This window comes from Phascolarctos cinereus, unplaced genomic scaffold (genome assembly GCF_003287225.1).
Source record: "Phascolarctos cinereus isolate Bilbo 61053 unplaced genomic scaffold, phaCin_HiC Scaffold_1;HRSCAF=81, whole genome shotgun sequence".
In the NCBI taxonomy this organism is placed as follows: Eukaryota; Metazoa; Chordata; class Mammalia; order Diprotodontia; family Phascolarctidae; genus Phascolarctos; species Phascolarctos cinereus.
In genome coordinates, this window is record NW_027555514.1 from 37376346 (window position 1) to 37403223 (window position 26878).

The following is a 26878-nucleotide window of genomic DNA, read 5'->3' on the forward strand; positions in this document are numbered from 1 at the left end:
TACAAAAATATGTACAGCAGTTCTGTTTGTGGTGGCTAAGAATTAGAAATCAAAGGGATGCCCATCGACGGGGGCATGGCTAAACAAGCTGTGGTACGTGACCGTAATGGAGTATTATTGCGCTATGAGAGATGACGAGCACGATGCTTTCAGAAAACCCTGGAAAGACTCACATGAACTGATGCAGAGCGAAGCGAGCAGAGTGAGGAACACGTACACAGCACCTGCAACACTGTACACTGATCAACTGTGGATGGCTTCGCTCTTCTCAGCAAGACAGTGATCCAAGACAAGCCCAAAGGACCAATGATGAAGCACGCTGTCCACCTCCAGAGAAAGAATGGATAGTGTAGGAATACACAGACTGAAGCATGCTGTTTGTCACTCTCATTTTTTTTTCTTTTAATCAAGTCTTCTTGTACAAAATGACTAACATGGAAATGTTTCACATAATTGCACATATATAACCTACATCTGATTGCTTACTGTCTCAGGGAGTGGGGAGGGGAGGAAAGGAGGGATAGAATTTGGAACTCAAAACTTTAAAAAAAAAAAAGAACTAATATGTTAACATTAAAGTATACTTAAAAAAAAAAAGCAAGGTCTGTGTAGTGGAGATTGCATTTCATATGCTGTCCTGCTTTCTGTACTTTAGGAAAACGCTGTATTTGTTATGTTGCCAAGTTCAAAATAACAAAAAGGAAGTGTTTAAAAAAAAAAGAAAGTAAAGCTCAGGTGGTGTTCTAATTACAGTCATCCCTTTTACATCTTGGTTGTCAGGGCTGTGACGCCGCCCACAATCTGGAAAATCTGAGTGTAAGTTTTTGGCCCACCCTTGTAGCAGAAAAGTCTCAATTATTATGGTATTAAGGAATAAAATATGTTGAGATGATAGAATACTATACACGTATTTTATACATTTCTGAATTTCTGATTTTTTGTGTCTGCTAGCCTTCACCTCTATTCTGCGGCTTCCACAAAACTCCCTCCAAATTCCCATTTAATTTCTTATGCCGACCTGCGATATATCGAAACCGTAATGGGGAAAGTTGTGATGTGGAAGGGATAACTACATTTGTTAAGAGACACAACTGTGACCTACTCAGATGAAGAAAACACAGGGATGAATCTTCTTCGAAGACGGCTGACTCTGGGCCTACCAGGATAATCACATCACTGCAGGGTACTGAAGTCCCTGTCACTTTTTGTGGCTGGTGATCAGCCAGATGCAGAGCAAACAAGTCAGAGAAGAAAGCCATACCAAGAGTGGTGGGGTGCTTGGGTCCTGGATTCTCTTCTTCCTCATTAAAATGATGACATCAGCAATAATGAATGTTTATCTTAAAGACATGAGGTCCTATTCCATTACCCAAAGGTGCTGAAATAATCAGAGAAACAAGAACCACCTTACAGAGCTCACTGTAAGAAGCTACACTGTTGGCCTGCTATCCTGCTTGCTGCAATAGAGCCTGGTGCTAAGCACATCATAGAGGCCCAATGAAGAGTTGATGAAATTAATCTAATTTAGGGTTCAGCAAGACGAGGGAAATTTGGAGAGAATCTAAGAGAATGATGAATCATTAGAAACATTAGAGAAAATGAACAGAATTAAAATAATATGCCTATAAAAAAGTCAAAGGATAACTTAATAACTATCTTAAATACAGAGGGCATTATTACACGAAGGACAGTGGCAGTTTCTCACTCTGGACAAAGAAACTAACTGAAAGGTAGAGTAAGACTAAGCGCAACTGACAGAGTTGGAAATTGACACACTAATTACCAAAGGTGCTTTTAACATTTCTGAGAGATTAAAAACACACATTAAAGGACAACTTGGATGAAGAACAGATTTTAAGTGCACACATGCCCGAAGTGAGGAAATCTGAGAATAATACTGAAATGCTGGGATTCTTCTTCTGACGGTCTAGTCTATAAAGTCTAATTTACCTTGCTGTGTTTCCAGATGCTTTTCCAACGCTGGAGACGCACAAAAGGAAACTCGCACGGAATTAAAGCTTTCCAGGAGCCAGCTGATCATCCCCTACGCTATCAAACAATCTTCCATGGGGCTATCTTCTAATTTCTAGCATCAGAAAGAATCAACTGTTAGCTCTGTCTTCTGACAAAGATAAAAACTAAATGGAACAAACAAGCAAACATAGCTTAGTGTACAGAACGGCTTAAAGGACACTGCTTTTAATTATGTGCAAAATATCTAATTTGTGAATAGGTTTCACATTTCTAAAGAAAGGGATTTTCAACAGCACCTGAGGCCGACATAGAAAAAAAAAAGGAAAGCTACCCAGAGCATTCTAACATGGTGGCGGCTGATACGCCCCACTGATAAAATAAATGAAGATGTTCACTCGATGTCCTACTTTTACAACAGCCCACAGCAATCATCTCTCATGCATCTGCTGTTCCTTCAAAAAGCCAAATATGACACATGACAGGAGGACAATGAGGCACTGGAGAGGGGCTCCAGGGAAAGCCAGGCTTCCCATCAGCTGCACGACGCTGCCTGCGCGCACTGCGGGGTCTTCCCTGCGATCAGCAGGTGTACCCAAACAAGGGTGCCGGCAGAGTTGGTACAGCCTTCAAGAACAGTTTACTTCACTGAAACACCAAGAAGGCTAGAGACTAAGGAGGGCGCCTGGGAGCCACGCCACACTCCGCTCCTGCTCATGGCAGCTGGAGATGCTCAGGGCCCTCAGAAAGGGGCGTGGCAGGACGGATGCCACGTGCACGTCAATCTGTGGATCAATGGGTGTCTGACTGGATCACCTTAGAAGACCTTGCTGGTCCTGACTTTGCTAAGAAGGTGGCCCAAGATGCTCTATCCAGAGGGGAAAAATGGCGGCAATCAGGAGGAGAAAAGAAAACTGCCCATGACCTCACAGGTAAGACTAAGGAATGAAGATAGACCAAGTCATGCTAAAAAGCACACCCCAAAAGTGAGAGGGGGAACATATAGCAGGACAAAATTTAGAATGGAAATGTAAGGCTACTACAAACCCAGTTCCATAATTGAGTAAATCACGAGGACTCTAGGAAGCTGCCAGGAGACCGCAGGCCTCATCATCTCCGTCAGCTCCTAGCCGCTCAGAGCCCTATCACTCTGGTCTATGATAACTGATCCCAGACCAAGTGCACACAAATAAGTTACCTAGTACCTGGGCACAGACCGTCCGTTTGAGGAGACACACGGTTTCATTGGCTTTGTTGGGCTGAGGGGGCGTCCATCCAAGAACTGATGAACTAGGCGGTCAGAGGAAGCAGCCTTAAGATGTAACCTGGGCGGAGCATCAGTCCCAGCCAGAGGTGCTGGACATAACTAAGGGGTTCAACTGGGAACATGCCAAGGGTCTCTGGCTCATGCACATCTTGGACATTTCATCATCGACCTGGTCCATACAAAACGGATCAAAGCTCAAGAGTAGGAAGGGGCCTCCGAGGCCTCTGAATCCAAGCCCCTCCCAGCTGGCCTTCTAACTCCCAAGCTCATTTCTCCTTGACCTTTCCCTTGACGCTGTTGCTAGGACTTCCCTGTTCTTACTTTCCCTGGCCGGTGCCTGGACCTGTCCTCGTTTCCACCCTGGCCAGTGTGCATGACAGGTGGCAGAGCTGGCCATGACAAGGGGCAGGGGGTGGAATTCCCACAGCTGTTCTGTGGGTCCCAGCACTAGTCTCCCTTGGCAGACCTCCATGTACAAAGACCTTCCATGAACTCCAATGGGAATGGGTGATTTTGACATTCCCTATGTGGTTTAAAGAGCAGAGAAAAAAACCCCACAAAAACGTGTGCACTGCAGTGGGGGTGGTCTAGTGTTGGGGGAGGGAAGGGCAGGAAAGGAAAGGCTTCAAAAGCAAGCTCTTTATTTCCTGGTTTCTCCCTCGCTTACTAGAAAAGGAAGCCTTAAAAAGGTCCTGTGTTTCTCAGAAAACCCCCAAAGAGCCAATGAAGGAGAGACACACTAGTGAGAGACAACAGGTGGGTATGAAAAGAAAGGTGGGCCAATCCTGGGGGTTCCAGGCAACGAGAAAACCTGCCAGACTGACAATGAACCCCTGGAGAAAGCACCAGGAAGGCCCAGGTCCACAGAGCTCCTTACCCTCCTTTTCCTGAACTCCTGTCACAGCCCCTCCTCCATCCTCTCACCTAGAGCCCCCACCCCACTGGACTTCCTGCCTCAGTGGCTCTGAGCTAAAAGGGGCCCAGGGTCCCATGGCCAGGAGGGGGAAAACGGGGCAGAAAGGCCATCCCTGATCCCCCCGCTGCCAGCAACTGAGGGGGATTCCTGGCATCTCAAGCTGAAACCTGGGACCCATTTTCCCAAGAAAGCATTCTTACCCAGGGTGGCTAAGTTTTCTGATACTCAGTACATTACAGATTAATGGTCTTTTTTGTGGATAGGCCCTATAACCAAACCATAATAAGAAAAAAAAACAAAAAAAACCATGGTTTCTGTGGGACAATAAATTCAAAGTGTCCATCTATGAAATGCAATCTGTTCAATAAACTGGGACCTGCTCATATTTAAATACCCCACAAGTGATCTGAAAATTACAATACATACCAGTTTATCCAGAATAACTAGCAAATGGGGTGCTCAGATTGACTTTTTGGGGTAACAATTACCATACTACTGATTTTTTAAATAAACTGGAATGTAATCTAATATGCTTTAACCCTAAAACTGTGCTGAACAGAATCTTTCTAAATATATGTATTTTCCCAAAGGTGCTTCAGAATTTTAAGGTGACACGGATGATGGTCTTCCTTATGAACATGGATTATCACTATAGGAAAATACAAAGACAAGGGATTTGGGCTTTCTGACTGGACACTAGATGAACAGAAGCTGGTTGCAGCTCTTTACACATTAAAGAAGAAGTGACCACCAAGATGACAGACTAGACACTGTATCCTGTCTCCACTAACTTTTGAAAATTTCTGGAAAGAGGAATTATGTGGCAGATGTGAACAATAATAGTGGAATTCACAGGACAAAAAAAAAAAAGAGAGAGAACCCCAACAAAGTAAAATCCTTGTGGATTAACTGTGGAGAATGCTAATCCTTAAATAGCTCATTCAGCTATCCATCCACCTCTATGCTCCCTTCCACCAGGGCACAAAGACCAACCTAGGAGCTGATGCCAGGGCCACCATCAGGCTCTCCTGCTGCAGATACTTGGGCAGCACACCCTACCCCACAACAAGTGGAGACATTGATTTTGCCCAACCATATAACTGGGGGGGGGGGGAGAAGACAGGGGACAAATCAAAGTAGTCTCCCCCCAAAGCTGCATAGACCTTGTCTGGAAGGCCGCCTCTGAATTCTGCAAAAAGTCAGCAGATGCCAATACAGTTCAGCCAGGGAAGGACACAGGCCAAGGAGCAACTGAGATAGGGGATAAGAATGAGTGGCTGCCCCAGATCTGAAACCCAGCTGCAGCTGGTTCTGTCTCCCAGAGACCACTTGAGGCACAAACCAAGACTATCAAAACCTAAATCTCCCGGTGTGGGAAGAGGCCGAAGCTGCTTTGCAGCTCAGTCCTGCGAGTGCATCCACCAGCAGAGGGAAGTCTCAAAGGGGGAATGTGGGAATACGGGCGGGGGGAGAAGAATAAAGACTTCTAGGGGAAGAAAACCCACTAAAAACACAGCACACCAGCAGATAAATCACCCCAAAAAATCCCAAAACTTGAAGGAAAAATGAGTATTAAACCCTCAGCAATATCATAAATACTAACCAGAAGAGAAAGGAAAGTGAACTAATGCCTAATGAAACAAAGAATTCCAAGAGAGCGTGAAGCAAGAAATTCTAGAATAGTTCAAAGGAGAAATGAAATCCATAAGAAATTAGGAATTAATATATCAGAAACTATAGGTCTCAATGCATTAATAACAAAACTCAATTAGCAAATCAGAAAAAAAAAGGAATCTACAGTGTATGTCTCCAAAGGGGAACACAAAAATGGTGAAATGGAAGAAATCTGGCAGAAGGGAAAGGAAACGGCAAAATCATGAAAACAACATATGATTTCTAAACAAGCTAAAGCTATTTACCTTGAAGATAGGATATCAAGATGCAACTTAAGGATCACAGGTGTCCCACAAGAATATAGTACATTTAAAAAATGGGCAGGAATAAAATAAAAACTGCTTGAAACTTCTAAATGCAGAAAACAAGACACATCAAAATAATCCCCAGATTGCTTCCAGAATGAAATCCTCCACTTCAAACTCCAAGACGTACAGCTGCTAAATTTAATAATTCCAATAACGAATTCTGGAAGTGGCAAGGATAAAGACCTTCAAATAAAGGAAAGGAAATGAAAATCACACAAAGTTACTCTACTCTCACTAGAAACTGCAGAAAGGCATGGAAGAGTACATTTTTAAAAAGCCAAGAAGCTCAAACTGCAACCCAAAAGTCTAATTTCTCCAAGTTTAGAGGCTTTTTTTTTAGAAAGAGAAAGAAAAAGACTAATTTATGGGGTAAAACTAACAAAACAGAGATCCTCAAGAGTTAAAAAATCATAAACACAGATAAAGATGTAAAGAAAATTTAAAGAAAAAAGACACATGAAGGGAGGAGTAGAAATGAAGGCTCAAGTGGGGGACTGAACCCAAAGTTATAGATTGGAAGGGGCACAGATAGGGACAAAGGAAGGGAGTGGGTGATTTACTCTTATTAAGTCCTACTTTGGAACACAGGTTAATTTCTATCATCGGGCATTGCTTCCACCCCACTACTTCTCTGGTGAGTTCAAACTTCTAAGACTAAGATACAATAGAAATAAGGAACAACAGGGCAAACTTTACAAAGGTATAACAAAAAAATTGGTTAGAAGGACTTCAGAAGTTTTAATGCATAAAAAATACAAACTCAAAGAGGAATTAATAAGGATCTACAACACAGTTAAAAGATTAAAATTTCAGAATAGAAAGGAAGAAATAAAACTTAATGAAGACAAGCAAACAAATGCTTCTCAGAAAAAGATGCTTAAAAACGTATGAAATTTAACAAAACACATACTAATGACGAACTCTTCACTGAAGTCTATAGCTCTTGAGTGGATAAGGTGAACTAATTCTAGATCTTCTAAGTGCAGACAGCCACAAGAGGATGTCAAGTGCACAATGCCCCTACCTTGGTATGGACCCAGAGAGACGGAGGATGGTTGGTATATTTCACTGCTAATTCCAAAGCACTTTCTTGTTTTAACAGGCTCGGGCTTGAACAAATCGAGAATCCACCAACCACGGGAACACCAGGAATAAAGAAATCAACCCTAAAGTAGAAAATCAAATAAAATGTATGATTTCAGTTAACCAAATAATAATAATTAAAAAAATGAAAAGCAGTTATTTGGCAGTATTTGCTAAAACAAAGTGCCTGACATACATTCTTGAAATCTCATCTAGTTTCTCTTCCTGCTGCTCTTTATCACAATACTATATTCTACACAATCCTTCTTCCTTCATTCTTATCACAATGCTATATTCTAGGATTCCTCACATTTCAAAAGTAAATACGATACTGATAAATTCTTAGAATATTCTGGCCAATTGAGACAAACCTTTTCAAAACACTAAGTAAAGAAAAAATAATCAGCACTGAAAACTGCCAAACAATTTCACAGGAAACAAGATAAGTCAACAAGCCGCTCCTCCCACCAGGAAAACTAAGTATAATCTCCACTTGGTTTCTGTTTGTTTACCAATGGCTGACATGTCCCTTTGTGGATGATTTTTAAATGCCCTAAGGCTAGTAGTCAATTTGGAGTGCTAATCTAACCTCAGACCCTATTTCTCACTCTGTTGTTTTCCATTCCTAAATAATTCTCCTAATTTTGAGCCATGAAACGGTTGTTGAATTAGAGATAAGAGCTGCCACTGATTAATAGTGTACGTTGTCCATTCCCTGGTCAAATGGCGAATCTAGACTGTGCTGGGTTCATCGCCTGTCCTGTAGTGCCCTCTGCTGACGAGATGCTCCCAGAGACTTCCCAGGCCAGGCTTCTGGGTAGGCACAAGTGCTTTAAGGGCAGGATCTCTGGGTTTTCTGGATGGCCTCCAAATGACAAACAGTCTTTCCGGACCAGGACTCCTTCTTTGGGATTAGGATGAAAATGCACATAGCAGAGAAAGGGAATCAGAGGCCTCCATCAGAACACTGCGTGTTCAGAAGAAGACAAGTGGAGAGGGAGGGGGCCAAAGAGGAACTCTGCCCATCTGAATGAAATCATGCTGCCTAGGGCCAGCTCTGAACCCACAGAAAACAAAATTCTTTATTTCTGCTCAGGTCTCCCAAGGGTCCCGAGTCCCAGATCTCAGAGCTCGGGCTAGTCTTATTAATGCTACACAGATGACAGTAGGTTTTTGATGGGAGACCTGGGAACCAAACCAGCACAGAAGAGCCTATGGACAAATGCATTCTGAATTCCAAGCAGTCAACTCATCAATGAATCTTGGGGAAATAATGTATTGAAAGATCAGGGGCTGCCTTTGATAGGTGCTTGCTCAATAATGAGTAATACATTAAGCACCCCAGAAGTCCAGGAGCATCCGAGAGGCTCAGCAGGAATGGTCAAAGAAGGCCACGCAGGGGCGGGGTTGGATCTAGAAGGATGGGTCTGGTTTCTATGGTATTTCTCCTGCTTCCACAGCTGACACCTCCTACCCATGTGACCTTGGATCAGTCACTCTCTGCCCTTCAGTTTCCTGCTCCGTAAACAGGAGGCGGTCCGACCAGACTGGGCTGACGGGACGGCATGGCTGCCCTGAGTTTTCTTTCTGCCTCAATCATCCTCAGGTACTGCCTTTCCCATTTAATTGACATTGGGCAAGTGACTTGTGTAAGGGACCTGAGTTTCAGGTGCCTCAAATGTAAAACACAGACCCTACCTCCTCAGTGTAACTGAGGGGGCTGCTGGGAGGACCAAATAAGATAACAGAGGTGGAAGTGTTTTGTACAGCAAGAACAGAGGGCTGCCCAGTGCTACAGCAGCATCGTCACCATTATCAGGAAGACAGGGTGTTCTCCCCGCCTCCTGCTGGGTATAACAGGGATGCTAAAGGTAGAGAAGATTAATTAAAGAACATTCGCTGCTGTGAGTTCAGCTGCTCCATCCCACCAATGACATGCACTTAATCAATGGCTGCTGCTGCTAAGAGCGAGAGGATGACAAAGGCATGTCCACAATCACCAGGAAACGGTGCCCTTCCACTCTCGGTTACTCCTAGCACCTGGACGTGCCCTCTGCAGGGGCCCTGACGCTGCAAGGCTCCATTTCTAATTCTCTGCTAGACGACCTCAGATTGCACTTCCTGCTGACAACATGGCCATCCTCACGATGACCAGGGTTCAAAGCCTTAAGCAATCATCTGACTCTGCTTTCTCCAGGGCCCACATCTGATCGACTTCCCAGACCTCTCAATTCTACATCCACAGTCTCTAACATCTGACTTTAACCTTCTTCAGGTCCTCATTATTTCTATCTGGAATACTGTCATAGGCTCTTACTTGGCAGCCCACATCCAGTGTCTCCCTCACCAGCCCCTCCTTCACTCAGTGGCCAGAATTATCTTTGTAGCCAGATCTGATTCTGTCACAGCCCTGCTAAAAAGTCTTCAGTGGGGCCCCACTGATGACAGGAGAAAGAAAACAGGGTAGTGGGGGCTCCCCAATCCCTCACTTGGCTCTCCTGCCCCTGGGCTTGCCAAGGAGATCGCTTTCACTAAAAATCAAGAATGAGAGTTCGCATTTAGACAACCTTTTCCCTAAGATTTTCCACACGGTGAGGCAGGTTATGTGACTTATAAAGCTAATAATAACCCCCATGAACTTGTAGATGAGAAAAGTGCAGCTGAAGAAGGTGAAGTGACCTGGCTGAGATCACATCATGTATGAGGCAAGACCAGAACCTGGGGCCTCGGGTCTCACGCAGCTCAAGTCTCATGTCTACCATGTTAGAAACCTATTCTCTGCACATCTACCCTGCTGACATCCTCCTCCTCCTCCTCCAGGGCTGGGCTGAGGGTAGGCCTCCGCCTCCAGTGCAGACTTCTCTCCCCTTGCCACCTTTCCTACAGCCTTCTGACTCATCCTCCTTTGCTGCTAACATTTCACCCTGGAGTACAGCTGATGCACGCACTTTTCTTATTCCCCAAATTAACTTGCACACTTCTGGAGGATTCGGTTTGCCTATGTTTAGCACATGATAGGAATTTTTAAAATGCTGGCTGAAGTGAATCTGTGACATAAGTCACATTAAAAACCCGTCCCAACTTGAACCCTGCACACTTGTGGGTTCAAACCTATGGCAGACTTAAGTCATCTCAGGGTGTCTGGGTAGGTCTTTTTAATGATTAAAATCAGAAAACAATGAAGTCTGACTCTAAAGGAGATATGAGAGGGGGCAGCTAGGTGGCACAGTGGATACAGCACCAGCTCTGAAGTCAGGAGGACCTGAGTTCAAATGCGGCCTCAGACCAAACACTTGACACTTACTAGCTGTGTGACCCTGGGCAAGTCACTTAACCTCAACTGCCTTAAAAAAAAAGATATGAGAGGCAGCTGGCAAAGTAGACAGGGCATTGGACTTAATCAAATTCTGGGCAAGTCCCTTACCCTGTGTGCCTCAGTTTCCTCATCTGTAAAATGGCGGTGAGGGTGGACTCAGTGGTCTCTGAGGTCCCTATAACCTGTTTTAACAAACGTCCTAAAATCCATATAGTTACCATGAGCATTGGTCAGCGTGGCATGATAGAAAGAGCACTGGCCCTTGAATTAGAGGTCCTGCATTCGAATCCTGCCTCTGGGTAACCTGAGTCACGCTGCTTGGTAGCCTGGGGGTTCCCTTCTAGGTCTTCCTCTCATCAAAGTCAGTACTCTGAGAAAGAAAGCAAACACTCATCCAGGACTATCACTGCATTTCAGGAGCTTCTCTCCAGCAGCTGCCTTTCAGAGCCTACGAATGTATGGCGCATTCTTTCAAGTATCACTGGAGACAGCCGATCTTCAGCCTCTGAGCAGACATTTGGTGTCTGGAAAGATGAGTGGGCATCATTGTTGAGGGTCCAGAAAAAACCATGGCCACCATGGAACAAGACCAAAGGAACCATTATGAAAAGTTCTCCAAATATTTTGACAATGGGAGGATCACCATAAAAAGACTCCTAAAGTAATGACTTTAAAGGGGATTAAAAAAAAATAACAACCCAATCTCTTTACTTGTTGGCCTACCATAAATGGTGAATGGGGAAAAAAGGAATTAAAGAGTTCTTTGCTTCTAAAAAAATACACGTATCATAAAATGTTCATGGTCAGCGGAGACGGCTCATGATGTCCACAAAATGGCCAGATTCATTGCTGATTCATACTTCTCTCCCAGAAATTCACTTACCCTCAACTACGTGAGTGCATCAAAGCCAGACAATATATTTCAACACCATTACAAGTACCCTCTGGCTAACTCTACTTTGACTGAGAATATAAATGGGATTTTATTTCTGTAAAACAGCAATGAGATAGGAGTCTTTTTTACTGCTCAGATAAACACTCAGTAAATGTTTATAATTTCAAAGACAAATAGCTTGACCACGACAGCACTGAAACCAACATGTATGCGCTTTTTACTTCGGAAAAGTCGTGTGGCTGGCAGAAAGCCTGAGTGAGGCTGTTGAGATGCTGCTGCCGCGTCAATCAGACTACAGGATAGAACAGTGCCACGGGAGGGAAAAACGCAAAGAAAGTCATTATAATTAAAGCTTCTACTCTTCACAGGGTAATAACTGTTGAACAATTCTTGAAGGGTAAATATACTTTCTACACCCTTCCCCCTCCTCGAAACAGCCACCAAGAATTTAATATGTATCACTGAACATGTGCCAAAATTACAGTAAATTGCTTCAGAAACGCAAATTATTGCAATCAGCATCTTGTTTTCCAGTTCTAAATCCAAAGGCAAACTATTTAAAATGAGCGCTAACTCCTACTACTCTCACATATTCCCAATTCTAACAAAACTTATTTTCAGATGGACCATGCCAAAATTAGCCAAGAGATGCTGATGAAATCTAATCAAGGTTGACAAGCCCCAAAGTGCTGAAAACTCAACACAGTTCAAACGGTGGCCACCCCACTGTAAAAAAGAGCCCCCAGCTCATACGCCCTCTCAGGAGTCCGTGAAAACCCAAACCCCTCCATGTCCACGTCAGCCTGACCTGAAACTCCACGGACTGCTCCCAGGAGCCCAGACATCTGGCAGGAAGGCCATCAGTGTCCCAATCAGCCCAGGAGGCGCACGGAGGCCGATGGAGACAGTGATGGTTCGCTCCACGTGTGTCCAGACGAACCGGGAGGCGCTGATGATTAGGCACACTCTTTAAATCCAACCCAGACAGAATCAAGACCAGAGAGAGGAGCACTGGCTCTCTGCAAGGCCCCCCCACCCCCCACCCCCGACAGTCTGCTGCAGGCAGCTGAACGTAATCTCCTCCATTCAGCATGAAGACTGCTGACCCCTGCCCAGTGACACACAGCTTTGAGCCAGGCTAAACAAGTGCCCTAAATTCTGCTAGCAGCAATCTTCCTGGAGCTGATGCCTACACATAGCAAGCCGGGAGCTGCGTGCTCGCTTGCTTCTGACTTGTGTAAGGCCCAGACACAGTGGCCAGAGCTGGCCTGGGAGTTGGGAAGACTGGACACATACTGGCTCAGTGACCCTGGCTAAGTCACAACCTCTCAGACAAATGAAACCTCACAGAGGTAGCCAACCTACACGGGTAGAGGGGTTTCCTTTTGCAGGGACTACCAGAGCCAGTGAAACTGTAAGCCCAGTCCGTCCTTCACCATGCTTTTGCCATTTAGCCCTACTAGATCCACAGATGACTCCCAGTAAAAGTACTATGGACCCTGAACCCAGGCTGGGCAAGGACAAGAGGCTTAGGCCTCAAGGGGGTTCCCCGTGCGATGAAAAATAACCAGAACCCACATCTCTCTCTGATTAGCTGCAGCATGGAACCATCAGCAGCTGGCCTACAATGGAACCCACATAACAGGCTCTCTAAGGGACCAGTAACAGGTGTGGGCTTATGGTGAATTAAGAAAGGAGAGGGATGCGATGACTGACACACACAGCAGAATGGGGACTTTCAGGAAGGGCAGAAGCCTGGCACCATCCAGGCTGGTGACTCTTCTGAGAAAGCGTCCAGGCCACCTGACAGGTCACCAGGCCCCTGGAGAGGCGAAGCAGGGCTGTGGCTCTAACTCAGTGTACCTCAAACAACTGCTTACTGGTGCTTCGGTCAAGAAAGAGGAACTGCTGATTGAATGAGCGTTTATTACCAGGCAAAGCACCCCATGATGCACAGATCAGACGGTCTTAGTGCCAGTTATGTTTCGTTATTTCTTATCACAGATCACCAATCTGACGTGGGATCCAAGCTCTGGAGGTGGAAGGGTTCTCAGTCCACCCTCTTATTTTAGACACGAGTAAACAGAGGTCCAGGGAGGCTGAACTGCCTAAGGCCACACAGGGAGCAAATGTCAGTGGTAAGACTGGAACCCAAGTCCCCCAACTCCAGAGTTAGCAAGCACCATAATGGTTTACCAATCAGTCTCTTCATAGTAATCATAATTAGCAGCTATAGGAATGGTATAAGATTTGCAAATATCTCATTTCTTTATCCTCACATTAACTTCACTGGGATACTACAGCTATTATTCCCATTTTACAGATGAGGAAACGGAGACTCAGAAACAGCTAAGTGATCACATGTCTTATAAATGTCAGAAGTAAAATTCAAACCCAGATCTTCTGACGAAGTGCAGCCCTCTAGCGATTCACCAGAATAACACTGAGTTTCAGAGCCTCGAAAGCTGAGGATCAGAATTTGGACTATGCTAATTCTCACCAAGGCACTATCACCATAATGCTCGGCTTCGAAGGGTGAACAGTTCTTATGCAGCTTTTATTCCAGTACTTATCTTGGTGACAAAACTTCTCATCTGAAATCCGAATTGCCCCATATAACCAGAAGCAACAATCTTCCTACAGAGCCTGGATTTTCTAATTCGCAGCCTGAATCTCATCTTTCAATCCTGGTGTTATTTTTTAAATTTTATTAATTAATTTTGATTTATCAACAATCACTTCCATATGCTTTTGAGTTTAAAATTTCTCCCCCTTCCTCCCCCCACCCTCCCCAAGACGGTGCACAATCTGATATAGGTTCTACATTTACATTCCTATTAAAATATTAAAGCATATTTTCACCTTAGTGAAGTTGTAAGTAAAAACTAAAACCAATAGGAGGAACCATCAGAAAGAGGAAACAAAACTCAACAGAAGAGAAAAAAAAATGATAGCGATTCAACTTCCATAGTTCTTTCTTTGGATGTGGACAGCATTTTCCTCTAGAGATGTCTTAGATCGTTGTAATGCTGAGAAGGGTTAAGTTTATCAATATTAGTCATTGCACAATGTAGCTGTTATTGTGTACAACGTTCTCTTGGTTCTGCTCACTTCACTCAGCATCAGACCATACAAGTCTTTCCAGGTTTTTCTAAAGTCAGCCTGTTCATCATTTCTTATAGCACAATAGTGCTCCATTACATTCGTATACCACAACGTGCTCAGCCATTCCCCAATTGATGGGCATCCTCTCAATTTCCAATTCTTTGCCACCACAGAAAGAGCTGCTATGAATATTTTTGTACATGTGGGTCCTTTTTCCATTTGTATGATCTCTTTGGGATACAGCCCTAGAAGTGCTATTGCTGGATCAAAGGGCATGCACATTTTTATTGCCCTTTAATCCTGGTATGTTTTTGATGATCACTCACCAGTTCAGTCTTATAAAAATACATAACTGATCCTCTGAGGGAAGGATTCATTTCCAGACAGTCACCCAGCAGCTAGCTTCCCACTGCACACTGCAGAAGCACTCCTATTCAAGGAAAGGTCCGAGTTGCTATTCCCCAATCAGCTCCCCAGGACCACTTTGGTGGGTTTCAAAGAAATCTGGCATGTCTCCAGGGCCTAAAATTCTTCTCTTTCCCTTTCCTATTTTTTTTTTTGGTGACACAATGGGGTAAAGTGACTTGCCCAGGATAACACAACTAGTAAATGTCAAGTGTCTGAGGCCAGATTTCAACTCAGGTCTTCCTGAATTCAAGGCTGGTGCTCTATCTACTGCATCATCTAGCTGCCCCCTTACCTATTTTTTTTAACCAAATGGGTAAAAGTAGTGATAAGTATGATAGGGAGAGAAGATAGCCAGTGTCTGAACATTAAACACACATAAAAAATTTTTAATGGTGGATGAGTTGAAGGGCATTAGTGGATGTCTAAATGAATGGAATGAGTGGTGAGAGGAATGCTGGGAGATGTCTGCCTCCTGTGTTCCAACTAGTTTACAGGTAGAGGTCACAGACAGCGCTGGGAAAAGCTGGCTAGGGAAGTAGTAAGAATGATTCCCTCTACCTTAAAGAGACCCAAGAAATATATATGTAAAAATATTTACTGCAGCTCAATTTTGTGGTGGTAAAGAACCAGAAACCAAGGAGGTAAGGGAATGGCTGAACAAATCATAGTGTACTCTTTACTGCAAGAAATGATGAACAGGACAGTTGCTGAGAAAGACTTGTTATGAACTGATGCAAAATGAGGTGAGCAGAACTAGGAGAACCATTTATGCTATAACAACAACACTGTTGAAATGAACAACTATGGAAGACTTAAGAACTCTCTCTCCCTGACACACCGACCGACCCTGACTCCAGAAGACTGATGATGAAGACAACAACTTCTTGCTTTCTTTTTTTTTCTTTTTCCAGTGGGGTTATGGGGGGGAAGGGAGGGGGCAGCTAAGTGATGCCTAGAGCATAAAGTGCCAGGCCTGAAGGCAAGACGACTCATCTGCCTGGGCTCAGACACTTCCTAGCTATGTGACCCCGGGCAAATCACTTAACCCTGCTGGCCTCAGTTTCCTTGTCTATAAAATGCGCTGGAGAAGGGAATGGCCAACCACTCTGGGATTGTTGCCAAGAAAACCCCAAATGGGGTTACGAAGAGCCAAACACCACTAAAACAAATGGACAACAACAATGTGGGGAGGAAAGACCTGGGGGAAGAAACAGGAGAGAAAAGAAATGCTTGTTCATTTTAAAAAATTAATAAAAAGACTCATTCACTCCCTCACAGCCTCAGATACTACTTATAGAATTGTCAGCCAACTATCCATACCGCATGAGTTGGTAAGAATGATTTTTAATTGAAACTTAAAAAAGTAAACTCCCCACTAATTATTCTAAATCAGAAAAATGGACATATTAAAAGTATTCATCCTCTGCATAAGTCAGGTGGCCAAAAGCTACCATCGTTCAAAATCAAGCAAACATATGCTAGCAGGCCGGCCTCAGCCAGGAAGACCTGGGCTCAGGGCCCCCACTTTGGACATATGCAGACTAAGGGACTGTGGACAAGGTCCTTCACCTCTCAGACTCTAAACTGCAGGGCAGCTACCAATGCCCACAGCTACAAGAGAGCCTCCTCAGGAGTCAGGAAACCAAAGATCTGGATCTGCTTTCCCCACAAAAACAATGAAATGCAGGAGCAATGACAGAATCTGCCCCTCCATGCACCATGTGAAGAAAGTAAAAACAACTTACCACTGACCAGCTTTGAACGTAAAACTTTTATCGGTGACCAGCAAACGGAGCCTGCGAACAGTTTCTGATTCATCGATAATCCCACATACTTTAGCAGAACTCACAACCTAAAGCAGGAAAAGGGCACCGTGATTTTGTTATATTTACAAACCACCCACAAAACCTCTCAGTAACTCAAGGGCAGAGCACCATACGGTATGTCAATTTAGAAAATCCATGGGACTGCTCCTCACAGATAATTCTACAGAAGCAAAACCAAAGAAAGGTGATCAGACAATGTGTCTACCAAGAGAATTCAGGAAGCCTTTGGGGAGGTAAACTATCAGACTAGCTTAATCTGATTTTGCCCTCTCAGGACAGCCTCTTCCCCTTGCTTCACGTGGAGCCCAAACGCTTCTCTGCAGTTTTCACCCTCACTTCAGGCTCTGCCCACCAAGGCCACGCCGAACAAGCCTAATCAAGTGGTAATCCTTGAAACACTGGATGACCGCCATAGTGATGACCCTAAGTATTTATCTGTTCACGCTTCCCTGGCCCAACTGCCCCTTCTCCTCTCAACATGTGCACTTTGTTCATACTATGAAGAATGAGCTATTCACTTACCAGAGGGATATAAAATCGTTCAGGCTATTAAAGTCCATTTCTATAGTCAACCCAGACAAATGGTACCCTCATGCAGGTATCGACAGTTCCTAACTTAAAACTGTGTTCCAAAATTCACTTTTAAGTTAGCAATTGGACATTCTGCCACACAAATCATCAATGCGTAGCCCAAAGAACTTCCGTCACTCACAAAGCAGCTTTACCCTTGGCCCATGCTCCCTGCCCCCCCCCTTTTGTATCTCCACGATGGAATTGGCTCTATCCACCTTGACCTCTGAAGCGTTTCACACTGGGGGCTGACTACTTGATCAAGGCTTCTTGACACTCACTCTCTCCTGGGCTAACAAGAGAGTGCATGTTGTGGGTTTTCCTCTGGTACTTCCTCCTAGCCCCTTCACATGGGCACCTCATTTCAGTGGGCCCCTTTAATGTGAGCATCACTTTAGACTCTGGTTTTTGGCCCTCTTCTCTCCCAATGTGACTTCATTTAGTTCCAAGACTCATGCAAATAATTCCCGAGACTCCCTTCTCAACCTTGACCTTTCACCTGACCTCCAGTTCCAAATTCCCAACCACTTGCTGGCCTTTTCCAATCTTGTGTGTTTCTAGAACTTGAAACTTCACACAATGAACAGCCCAGCCTGGTCACCCACACCCAAAACATCAAAGCCGTTCTTGACTACCCTCTCCTTCACCCCCTAAAGTCAAGGTGCTGCAGAGACTTGGAGACTCCTCCTTTTCCGTTCTGATTGCTCTCACCCTAACTGGGTTTGTTACCAAATCTTATGATTATTATTAACAAATCTTACTAACTCTTTATCTATGCTGTGAATCTCTGCCTTACCTAATTCACAAGATTAATTTACTTAAAATCCCACTCTGATAATGACCTATCAATTTAAAATCTGCAGCATCTCCTTGCTCGTGGCAGAGCACACAGAGCTCTCAGTCAGGCCAGGGACACCCGAGTTCAATTCCAGCCTCAGACACTGCCTAAATGTGTGACCCTTGGCCAATCACTTAACCTCTTTTGGCCTTAGTTTCCTCAACTGCAAAATGGAGAGAATAATAGCATGTACCCCCCGAGCTGTCGAGGATCAAACGAGACGATATCTGGAAAGTACTCGGCACAGTGCCTGGCACACAATAAGCATTTAACGCAGGCTTATTACTTTTCCTCTCACTGCCTCACTAGATTACAAGTTGTCTGAGGAAGGGCTCTATATACTCTTACTTGTCTCTGTGCTCACCAATATATCCTATGCAGTGCTTTATAGGAAGGAAGTGATTGATGTATATATGTTGAATGAAAACTTTAGTAAAGATAACTTGAAAATTAGTTCCTAGAATAGGAGGAAGTAGTAATAATGGAAGGTTTCCCTCATTTTTTTTAAGATTAAAGAAAATTGGGTTACTAAATCTGACAACTTGGGAATAGGAAGGGAGAGAAACACTTTGTCTCAGTTATTATTCTGAGGAAGAGGACTTTTTTCTTATTTCCAACATATTTGATTTTTTAAAATCTAAACACAAAGACAGCAAATGAAAAGCATCATAGAAACTTCCATAATGTAATTCCTCTCCCCTGGAAGAAAATGCTTATTTTACTATCAATACTACTAATTTTCAGTAACAGTAACCTTTAAAAAATGTACCTGGCAGATGCATTGTTTCATTTCAAAACGCTTAACTTCCATCTGTCAACATTATTTCAAAATTTAAAGATAAGAAATCATAAGCCTATGTAGCGCAGGCACAGGGGAAATGAAAGTACAGTTCGCAGTATAAAAGAAGGATCTCGACACAAACAAATAAAAATTAAACATTCAAATTCTCTACAATTCATAAGAGCCCTCTGAAATGAAGCAGCATTTTGCTAATGTCTAAATACGTGCACTACAGTGACTTTGTAGAAAAGGTTATGTAAGCATTATACAATTATCAGTTTTTCATTTGATTGTGGGAACCAGGAATAACCAGAACACGGCTTCACTGTGCCCTCTGGCCTGCAGGAGACCGAGCAGTGAGGAGCTCGGAAACGCTCTGCTGGAGCCTGCCTGCCGAGGCAGAGGTCTCCTGCTGACACACAGCCAGGATCCAGCGTGGGGCCTGGCGATGCTCCCCAAAGGCACAGTCTCCCTGCACGTGACCTGCCTGCTCATGTTTCTTCTAATTATTAAGCAAGAAAACACAGAGGATTCTTTTCCAATTTTTTCTAAAATGCTCTGTGGTCTACAACCTTCTTATGTGCTATTGTTTCTTTACTTTGTTTGGAAAAGCAAACACTTTTGATGTTTGTGCTTACTTTCATGCTTAATGATCCAAAGATTGAGAAACTGAGGCTTTAACCAGACATGCTGTAACTTAAAACACATGGCAGGAAAGGAATTTCTCCATGAAATAATATTTAAACACTTCTAATGTCCTCTAAAACAATGACTTTGCCAACTTATGTTAGTTTACATACATACATACAAAAACATACACACATACTTGTAGATATATTTTTAAAGCTTAATAATATCAGCATAAAAAAATACAATTCTACTGATTAAAGAAGTTTTACACAGACAGTTTTGAAGTTACTACTGATGTGAGACTCTGACCAGGAAATGGGTCTTGGTACACACATAAGAGCAAAATAATATAATTCTTCAGAGGAAAAAAATGGATATTTAATGAAACAGAGGACTTTCAAGCACTCCTGATAAAAAGATCAGAGCTGAACAGAAAATCTGACATTCAAACACAAATTTCCTAAGCTTTGTAGCCTGGGTTTTATAATGATTATTTTTTTCCATCTCTGCTGTAAGATGAGATAACCACACTTAATACAGACTTTCAGACAATTTTTCTATGCACTTGTCCAAGCCCTAAACATCCAACCTGCTTTACAAATTAAGGTTTCTTTGCATGTGACCCTCAGATAACGACAGGTGCCCCATGATTTGGGGCCCATCACTAACACCTTCTTGCAGCCTCCCCTGTTAAGTGATGGGCCTACACTAGAAAATCTTGACTGGACCCTCCCGCTCCCACAAACCATGAATTTCTTCAAAATAGGGAGTGCTTCCTCTGGCCCCTTTTCTGCTAAGAACCTTGCCTAATCTCCCAGTGGAATATTATTCTTGCTTATATAACTTTTAATTCATGAGAATATTTCATTTCCTCCCTTTAATTCATTATCACCTTGAGATATTTAAGGTTATCACAACCTTTCGGTTATTTGGACTACAAAAAATACTTTAAGTTTGAAAACACAAGTAAGCAAATGTCAACTCCAAAGCTCTATTTTCCTATAAAAGCATATACTTTAGATACACTGCACAAATAACACAATATAAATCAATATCCTAAAATATACATTAAATATGCATTTTTTAACGAATCTCTAAGCAAAGAGCTTTTCTTTCCATGGTTCATCTTGTAATGTTTTCATTGTGACGCAGCCCAGGGAGCTACCCCAAGCCCACGTAACCTTCATGTGACAGTCCTCAAACCGACCTTTACAGCGTGCATGGACACAGCTCTTATCTGAAAGACTTTCTAGCCTGGCCCCTGGTCCTAATTAACTCTGGGCACCTTCTCTGATGTAAGGAGAAAGTCTAACTTTGCATTATAGCGACTGACATCCTAGCACATATCATTCTACTACAATCTAAGCTCCATGAGGACAGGGATTATGTTTTAACTAAACTTTTACACTGCCCTAGCACACCGTGTGCTCTGTACATAGTAGGACTTTCTGGAACACTGGTAGAAGAGTGCTGAAAGACTCAGCTTTCAGCCATGCCAATTTTTCTTAAGATGGTCTTGGGGGAGGAAACATAATCTTATAATGTCCTGACTTCTGGATACGCTGATTCTCAAAACTTTTTGAACAGTACTATTAAGAGTCTGCATTAACTTTCTTTAAGCTTGAGACATAGCTTAAACCCCACCTCCCCCAAAAAAACCCCAACCACCTTATTAACAGCACAGTCAAGAGGCCTTTTTCAACTTTTAGAAGTATTCACTGAATATTCTAATTGGACCAGCTTTAAAAGAAAAAAGTATAACTCACAACATGTTAAAAAAAAACTTCATGCCATCACATTTAACTAATTTTCTTCATAATTGGCATGGTTGTCATCCTTTAAAGAGAGCTAAAAAATCTCAGCTTTACCAATCCAGCAATTTTGGGCTGAACAAGACAAAAATTTTTTTTTTACAGATTTTTTAAAAACAGATTTTTAAAAACCCAACATGAAAGGTGTATGTTCCCATGTCATATGAATCTGGAGTAGCTAAGCCAATGTAATTCAAATTTCCCCAGAAAATTCTGGCTCAAGGCTAATCCAAAACACATAAAATTTTAGTCCCAAAGCAACTTTCTAAGAGTAGAATTAGGTTGAAAAGTGATTTCCCCTTCCAAAATATCCTCTTTTCTGAAAGTAGCAGCAGCTGGGGCCTGACATGGGGCACGGTAGAGGGCATTGAAGCCAAGAGGCCGGACAGCCTTGTTTTCATCACTGGGTGAGCTGGGGAGTTACTCCTTCAGGGCCTGGACCTCAGTTTTCTCATATGAAAAGTGGGGTGAAGAGCAGGTTAGAAAGAGGATTTCTACAATCCTTCCCCACTCTATACTTACAAGAGTCTCCAGATTTCTTTCCACAGTCCTGTTCATTGGATGATTTGGACTGGACCTATGATTTCGTCAGTGGAGGAGGTCCCTAGTGAGCACGCTCCCTCTACCAACGCAAACTGGCAATTTAAGAGTCATCATTGCCCCCCCCCCCAGTGACTTCCACAGATGTGCAAGTTCTTCAGTATATCATGGTGCCAAGCAATGGAAAGAACACTGGACTTAGGGCTAGGAAGTAAAGAAAATAGTCTGGCAAGCACAGAGCACTACATACATGTGAACAGGGACGAGCAGGGGGATCATGACATCTTCCTTACTACTAGTGTCTGTTGTTTTTTTCCCCTACGCACAGTCTCATTACACAGAATAACAAAATTTAGCATGTGACATTTGTAGGCTTTAAAAAAACTAATGAAAACTTTATTTAAAACATTAACATTATTTAGCAGTATGGACATGGAAAATCGTTGACTAGATCAAACATTCATTTTCAGATACTCAATGAAAACGGGGCTACTCACAGAGGGAAAGGGTGAGTGTCCTTCCCATGCCATGAAACCCCTTCACGGAGTAGAAAAGCTTTCCAGGGGTCTCTCTGAACGTGGTGGGAATTCTGCACTTGGGACAAGGAAAAAGACCTTCTGCTTGCTCTCTCACATGCTGGAATGAGAAGTTGTTCTACAGCAGGAGGGAGAACAAGGATTTTAAGGCAAAGGCTTGTAAAATGTCCTTTCATTTCAGAGTCTAACTCTACGTGAGCTCATCCCTACCCCCAACGACAGTTCAGATCTGGCATGCTCCCCCCTGGAGGAGGGCCATCTCACCACACCACCCTGACTCTGGTAGAAGTTAGCAAGCGCCTGTCACCTGCACCCATAAAGAGAATGACCTCTGCGGGCAGCATGTGGCGCGTAAAAGGACCAAGCTCTCGATGCTGCCTCCCTGTGTAATCTGGCCAAGTCCCTCATCTGCAAAATGTGGGAAGCCTGACTGCCAACCTGGGCTCCCTCTCGGTTCTGGGTCAGTAGTCCTACAAACTGTCTCCGAGCCCAGTTTCCTCCTCTGTAAACCAAAGGTTCACACTTGCTCTCCTCCACCTCCTCACAGGATCGTTCCAAGGGAAGTGCTCTATAAATCAAAGAGCTACCTCAATGTCAGTTATCATTATGCAGACTTAGCCAGAAAAGGCAACCAACAGCATCAGGTGGGACTTCCCCATACTTCACTGGATAAGAAGACAGAAAAATCACAGCACAATATAAACACACTGACCTCATGTCGAAACACTTTTGCTGTCCTCTCCAAGTGATTGATTTTCTTCTGGGATTTTGATATGCTAATTAAAGAACAAAATCAGAATTTTACTATGCCTACCCTTTAGAGAAGCAATGAATCAAGTTATCATGCACAGTAAGGCAAATCTGAAAGATACCAGCGAGCAGGCAGAATCTTAAGAAATAACAAGTAAGTCATCTTCAGCTCGTCATACCTAAAGGGTGACTGATGTGTAAAAGCTGAGAAGCCTACTGTGCCCAATGAAGTTTCCCCAGCCTCCAATGTCATAGAGCACACAGGACATACCAGCTCCCGGTGAAGTGATGCAAGCCTTTGGGCCTCCGTGGTGACAATGCAGCCTGAGGGCAGAACATTCCAGCAGAGCCTTTCAATAAGGGGGAGCTGACAAAAGCACGAGCCATGGTGCAACAGGGCAGAGGCTAGAACACACCTGAAAGCCTAAATTTTAAAAAGAAGAGGAAAGGAGGCAAAGGCAGGTTATTCTTCTGGCAGTCAGCCCTAGTTATTATTATAATATAATATCATTATTACTAATAACAATGGAAATGAGAGCTTCTTTGACATTATCCCTGTAAGTGTTTAGCAGGGGTTCCTGGCCTCAGGTCTAGGAAGTTAAAAAAAGTACTGATAACTATATTTGGGTATTCCTTCATAATCCTATGTGCTTTATTTTATGGATTTAAAAATAAGATAAAGGGGTGTAAAGGCTCCCCCTCACTGCAGAAGGAGGAGTCCAGGACACATAAAAAGGCTAAGAACCTCTGTTAGTTAATTAACAAGTATGTACCAGTTCCCTACTACATGCCAGGTACTGACCTTGGCACCAGAGAGACAAAGACCAAAACAATCCCTGCTCTGGAAGAATTTCTATTCTTTTGGTAGACCCAACATATAACAGTAATAGGTAACATTTTTAGGATTTAAGGTTTGGAAAGCACCTTACAGGTATGATTTTGTTCTCTCACAACAACCCTGTTATATAGGTACTATCTCATTTGACAGATAAGGAAACTGAGGCCGAAAGAGATTAAGGGACTTGCCCAGGGTACCAAACCTACTATTTGCCTGAGGAAAGATTTGAAGTCTAGTCTTCCTGACCCCAAATGAGACATTCTATTCACTGTGACCACTAGCTGCCTCATACAAGAGGATAAGGAAAGGCTTCCTGCACAAAGTGATGCTCCAGTTATATTCTGAAACAAGCAACAGATTTGATGAGGTGGGGAGTGGCGGGGGGGAGGGAACAGGATACACCAGAAGTATGAGACATGGACAGGACTAATGTGCAGAGAGGCAGGAGATGGGGGACCTGCAATGAGGCTGAGGAGCTAGCCAGGGGCCAAATTACCCAAATAACGAAGGACCTTTCAAGTCGACAGAAGAATTTATAGCCTGCCCTTGGTGCACTGGAACGTCAGAATAATTCCGTCAGCTGTGTGAAGAATGGCTTGGAGGGGAGCTAGCTACCTGAGGTAGCCAGCCCCCCCCCCACCCCCAAACGCAATAGTTCAGACATGAGGTTCTGGGGGAGGGCCTGGACCAGGGGTGGGGCAGTGTCAGAGGAGAGAAGGGGCGTATCTGAGAAATGCTGCGGAGGTGAAACCAAGGGGCCTTGGCAATAGCCTGGATGGTGGGGTGGGGATGAAAGAGTGAGGACTTTCAGGTCGGAAGGCAGGTGCCCTTAAGAATAAGAGGAAATTTCAAAAGAGGGAAAGATGAGTTCAGTTTCAGACAGAGTTTGAGGAGTCTCCAGGACATCCAGCTGGAGATGTCTATGAGGCAGCTGGAGAATAAATTTAGACCTATTCCATTCTCTGAATCTGAGGTCCTAGGCCTCCAAGGGGAAGGGCCCTCAGGGGCCACCTAAGACTCCCAAAGTAAAGACACTTGCCCAAGCTCACAGAGTAAATGACAGAGGAAGGATCTGAACCCAGGCGCTCTACTTCCAGAGTCAAGGTGGCTTCCATTGCAAAAACCTGCGGGTAAAGTTAACTTCAGGGTTTTTTCTTCCAAGTCCTATCCCAATACTGTACAAAGGTGCAAGTTCCTGGCATGAAAACACCAGGCAGCTTCCTCAATCCCCAACCCTTTGCCAAGTCGTCTTCTAAAGCAGAGGACACGCTAGTCTAGGTAGCAAGGGGCACAGCGGTACAGGGCCTGTTGAGGAGCCCCAAATCTCTCTTTAAGACTGCATGGGAACCACCTGCCGTCTTTGCCTCAGGTAACCCAAAGAATGAATGAAATGCCCATTCTAGGTCCTCCAGAAATGTCTTTAAAAGCTTTTCAGAAAGCCAGTTTAACTTTCTGGGAGAATATAAAATCAACGTACTGTGCTCACTATTAATAAAAATGTGCATACTGGGCGAACATTTACATTCCCACTTCGTATAGTTTGCTTGTTCAATTATAATCTTGTGAGAAAATAGTCATCTATGTTGGAAATGTGCTTTTAGACACAAGAATCTGCTTCTTGTGACTGATGTTAATACGTGAAATAATTAAAAAACACGCTCCTTCTTCTTTTAACAAATTATGAAAATATGGGGTTACTTTTCACCTTTTAAGATTAAAAAGCCAGAAACAAAAAAAGACCCAGCATTTACATGAAAGAAATGGGTTCAAATTCATTTTTAAATCTAGGAGATTTTAAATCTTTAAATGCTTGAATTTCAATAAAGACCCATAAGATGAGGATCCAGTGAGATTTATACTCAGGATCTGGGTTCAAATTCCTCCCATTTACTACCCACGGTAGGCATGTAACAACCTCTTTAGGCTTTAGTTTCCCCATCAGTAAAATGAGGGGATGGACTAGATAAAATCTAAGTCCTTCTTCAACTATAAAATTATTATCTTGTGATCCTCTTCAAAAGAGAATGACCCAACAATCCACATCTGGGAAAAAAAAAAGCCATTCAATCAACAGGCAATTATTAATCACTGACTATGTACTGGATGCTGCTAAGGGCTGGGCTTATGCAGAAAAAGCGAAAAGAGCCCTGCCCTCAAAGAATTCCCATTTGATAAGGGAAGCCACAGGTGCTTACAAAGGCACACACAGGATATGGACTGGGAAAACACTAGAGACTGGAGGACATAAGAAAATCCTCTTACTAAAAGCCAAATGGACAATAACACTCTTTAACACCTTAACAACCGTGGAAGGCCTTGTTATCCTCACCAAAGGGAAACAATGCAAATACAACCTTCCCTATTTTACCAACATGGAATATCTAAGGCTCTCAGAGGGAACTAGCTGTGGTCACAGCTCGTGTCTGGGATGAGATTTAAATCCAGGCTTCCAAACTCCAGGTTCTAAGCACAGCAGGCTGTAGGGCATGCAAGAGGGTAGGCAATTACTTAGTGTATCAGTCCAATGGAGCCAAAGAGAAAATGACCCTAAACTGACTACTAGGAAGAGCCGTAAAATGCACCGTGAGAACTTACCGAGAGCTCTTAAGAGTAACATAACCAAAAGAGCTGGGTTCAAGTCTTGCCACTGAAACACCGACTGTGACTGTTAAGTTGAAAATACCAACCTTCACTGGTAGTGCTTTCTACACCAGCAAAATCACATTCCCTCTCCTGATTTTATACCTTTGTGCGTGTGTGTGTGCTCGCATGCACGCACGTGTGCACACATAAACACACACACACACACACACCC

General features: G+C 43.4%; 1 protein-coding gene across 4 annotated transcripts in view; it reads right to left on the reverse strand.

Annotated features, from left to right (window-relative positions):
- The window catches only part of OXNAD1 (oxidoreductase NAD binding domain containing 1), a 44359-nt gene that overhangs the window by 10134 nt on the left and 7347 nt on the right, over window positions 1-26878 (reverse strand). For 3 of the 4 annotated variants that reach the window (XM_020987223.2, XM_020987220.2, XM_020987221.2), the window contains 4 exons: window positions 23497-23649; window positions 23188-23251; window positions 16689-16795; window positions 7161-7302 (listed from right to left, as the gene is read on the reverse strand). In XM_020987223.2, coding sequence (XP_020842882.1) covers window positions 7161-7302; window positions 16689-16795; window positions 23188-23251; window positions 23497-23612 — 429 coding nt within the window. In that variant the 5' untranslated portion in view covers window positions 23613-23649. Of the gene's footprint in view, window positions 1-7160; window positions 7303-16688; window positions 16796-22436; window positions 22594-23187; window positions 23252-23496; window positions 23650-26878 lie in introns of those variants that run through there. The other variant, XM_020987224.2, reaches the window with a different exon arrangement.